Source organism: Zea mays, chromosome 7 (genome assembly GCF_902167145.1).
Source record: "Zea mays cultivar B73 chromosome 7, Zm-B73-REFERENCE-NAM-5.0, whole genome shotgun sequence".
In the NCBI taxonomy this organism is placed as follows: domain Eukaryota; kingdom Viridiplantae; phylum Streptophyta; class Magnoliopsida; order Poales; family Poaceae; genus Zea; species Zea mays.
The window spans coordinates 58,721,074-58,723,496 of NC_050102.1; the positions used below are offsets into that span (position 1 = coordinate 58,721,074).

Genomic DNA, 2,423 nt, shown 5'->3' on the forward strand with positions numbered 1-2,423 from the left:
GCCTCTAGGAAGTTAATTTGACCAGCATTACAAATGCTGTTTATATTTTACACCACATTCCAGAAAATAACAAATATATCAACAACTATATAGCACAACATATTATCGCATAAAACATCTCACACACAATCACATAACAATATTTAAATCCATAGTCTCATCAATTATTACATCACAAAAGTCTCAACCATAGTCTTATCATCACAAAAGTCTCACACATATCATCATCCAGAGACAATATCTCATACATAGTCATAATAAAAGTCTCAAGTATCAGAATGCAATAACATGGAAGCTCACGGTCACCGATCACCATCGAAACCTCCACTATTCAAGAGGGTTTCGACAAAGTCTAACCCATCCTCTTGTTCATGCGTCGGCAAGGTAGCTGAAGGGGTCTAATATACATGTACAAATGACATTTGTTGAGTTACATCATAATATAACTAACAACAACTAAATGATGATAAATATGCATACCTGATGTTCGGTAGATGGAGATGTAGGTACAGGTGGAGGTGAAGACCAAGGATAATGAACGGGAGGTGGTGGGGGGGCACCGGGACGTGTATCCCTTGGGCCTGTGCTAGTTGCTACAAATTTGTCGAACTCATTCACATCAGCGTTTTAAATCAATACATATCTTAAAGTGAAAGCTATTATCTTTTGAACTTACTTGTATGAGTGTTTGTTGTTGTTGAATCTGTGTAGCATAATATTCATGTTGCGCAGCTTGTTGCTTCAAGTAATCCTGATGTCGCCTAAGTTCTTCTCGCAGTTGCTCCACTTCTGCTGGATCTTGAGTGGAGCGACGGGAGCTACGAGCAGCAGACCTCGATGAACCTCCACGCTGAACCCTAACCTGGCTCGAGTTAATGACGTTAGCAAACATTGTGTACCTACAAAACAAGTAACATCACGACATGATTAAGAATACATGTATTGCACTCAACCAATGAAACAATATAAGATATGTAGAGTCCTCACCTTCCATGAGCTTTTCCACCACTTGCATACACAGCCTGAGGATCAATAGGTGAGGTCCTCCAGTCATAGTCTGGTCCGTGCTGACTAGTCATCGCCTCGCCATATGCAGCCTCATACAAAAGAACAATGCAATCTTACATACAAAAATCCATATAAACAGAACCTACCAAACATTTCCAAACACTCACCACACGATCTGTTGCCTTTTGGCTGCACAACACATCTGGATTTGCAGGATCTGGTCCTCTGTGCCCCCTAAGGTATATTTGAACATCACTGGGCACTGCACCAATGCTAGCTTCCTGTATGTACATTTGACAAACACTATAACCAGAAATTACAGCAAGTCAACTACAATCAACGAAAATGGCTTAAACTGTACTTACCATTCGTTTTGCCAAACGAAAGTGATCATCACCTCCATACCTGTGATACGACTCGGTTCCACGATTGGAACTGTGTCGCACAGACTTTGCCTTGAATTCAGCCGAAGCCCAGTAACGACATAACGCATGCCAAGCAGCATCATTGGCAGCTATCCATGGAATCGAATGCTGCATGAACACAATTCATTTATAAGTAACTGTAATATCTAGAAGCAATGGAAATTTTTTCAACACAAGCAAAAACATCCATTACCTCAAGATATTGTTGCTTAGTCATATCGAGTCCATACTGTGTCGCCTCGTTCTTACTCTCTGGACGTCGCCCTTCACTACCAAACATGGCTTGACTAATCACCTGGATTCGAGCATAGTACATCATATCCCCAACAACACTTGCCACATTCCTATGGAACACGGAGTGTGCGTGTTCCATATGAGTATCTCCTTCAGGCAACTTGTAATGTTTCTAAAAAAGAAGCATAGTCAAAATCAATAATATGATAGCTTAACAAAAAAATACAACTTGTCGCATTCCTATCGAGATTACAACTTAACAAAAAAAATTAACATACCCAGAAGTCGTGCCAAACTGCAGCTTGTGCATTCCCATGTTGCGCATTTATTGCAAGGGCATATTGATCCCATCTTGTGACAGGGACCTCCTTACCATCCTCTATCACCAATCCAGGCCATTTCATACGACATATGTTGCCCAACACTTTCTTTACTTGCCTTCGACGACCTGTGCCAGTGAAACTGCTATCCACCCAAGCCCTAACAGCACAAGAACAATTGTCAAATACAAAATGTATTCGCGTAATAGTGTAAGACATAAGAACAAAGCAAGGATACTCTTACCCATCTCCAGTTGGTATTATCTCAACCCTATCAACTGGTTCTTTAGGAGGGGGGACCCAATTAGTTCTCCGCGGCTTCCGGACCCGTGAAGACCCTCCAACTCCCCCACTTCCAAAACCACAAGCTTCTCCTTCCCTTGACCCACTAGCTCCCCCAACTCCTGACCCTCCATCTCTTGGCCATCCACTTGCA

The 2,423-nt window shown here is 41.9% G+C and overlaps 1 protein-coding gene across 1 annotated transcript; it reads right to left on the minus strand.

Moving 5' to 3' along the window:
* Positions 1-415: 415 nt before the first annotated feature.
* LOC109940882 (uncharacterized) lies at positions 416-1,270 on the minus strand. The gene is made up of 4 exons (XM_020541233.2): positions 1,176-1,270; positions 988-1,097; positions 677-899; positions 416-593 (listed from the first exon to the last, which is right to left on the minus strand). Exons 2-4 carry the CDS (start codon positions 1,077-1,079, stop codon positions 447-449), a joined length of 462 nt encoding a protein of 153 aa, XP_020396822.1. The 5' UTR covers positions 1,080-1,097; positions 1,176-1,270; the 3' UTR covers positions 416-446.
* Between the last annotated feature and the right edge of the window lie 1,153 nt (positions 1,271-2,423).

Coding starts and splice junctions, on each gene's coding strand:
- LOC109940882 (XM_020541233.2), bottom strand. CDS start 1,079: ATGACTAGTCAGCACGGACCAGACTATGACTGGAGGACCTCACCTATT. Junction 900..987: donor GGTGGAAAAGCTCATGGAAG/GTGAGGACTCTA, acceptor CTTGTTTTGTAG/GTACACAATGTTTGCTAACG. Junction 594..676: donor AACAACAAACACTCATACAA/GTAAGTTCAAAA, acceptor ACAAATTTGTAG/CAACTAGCACAGGCCCAAGG.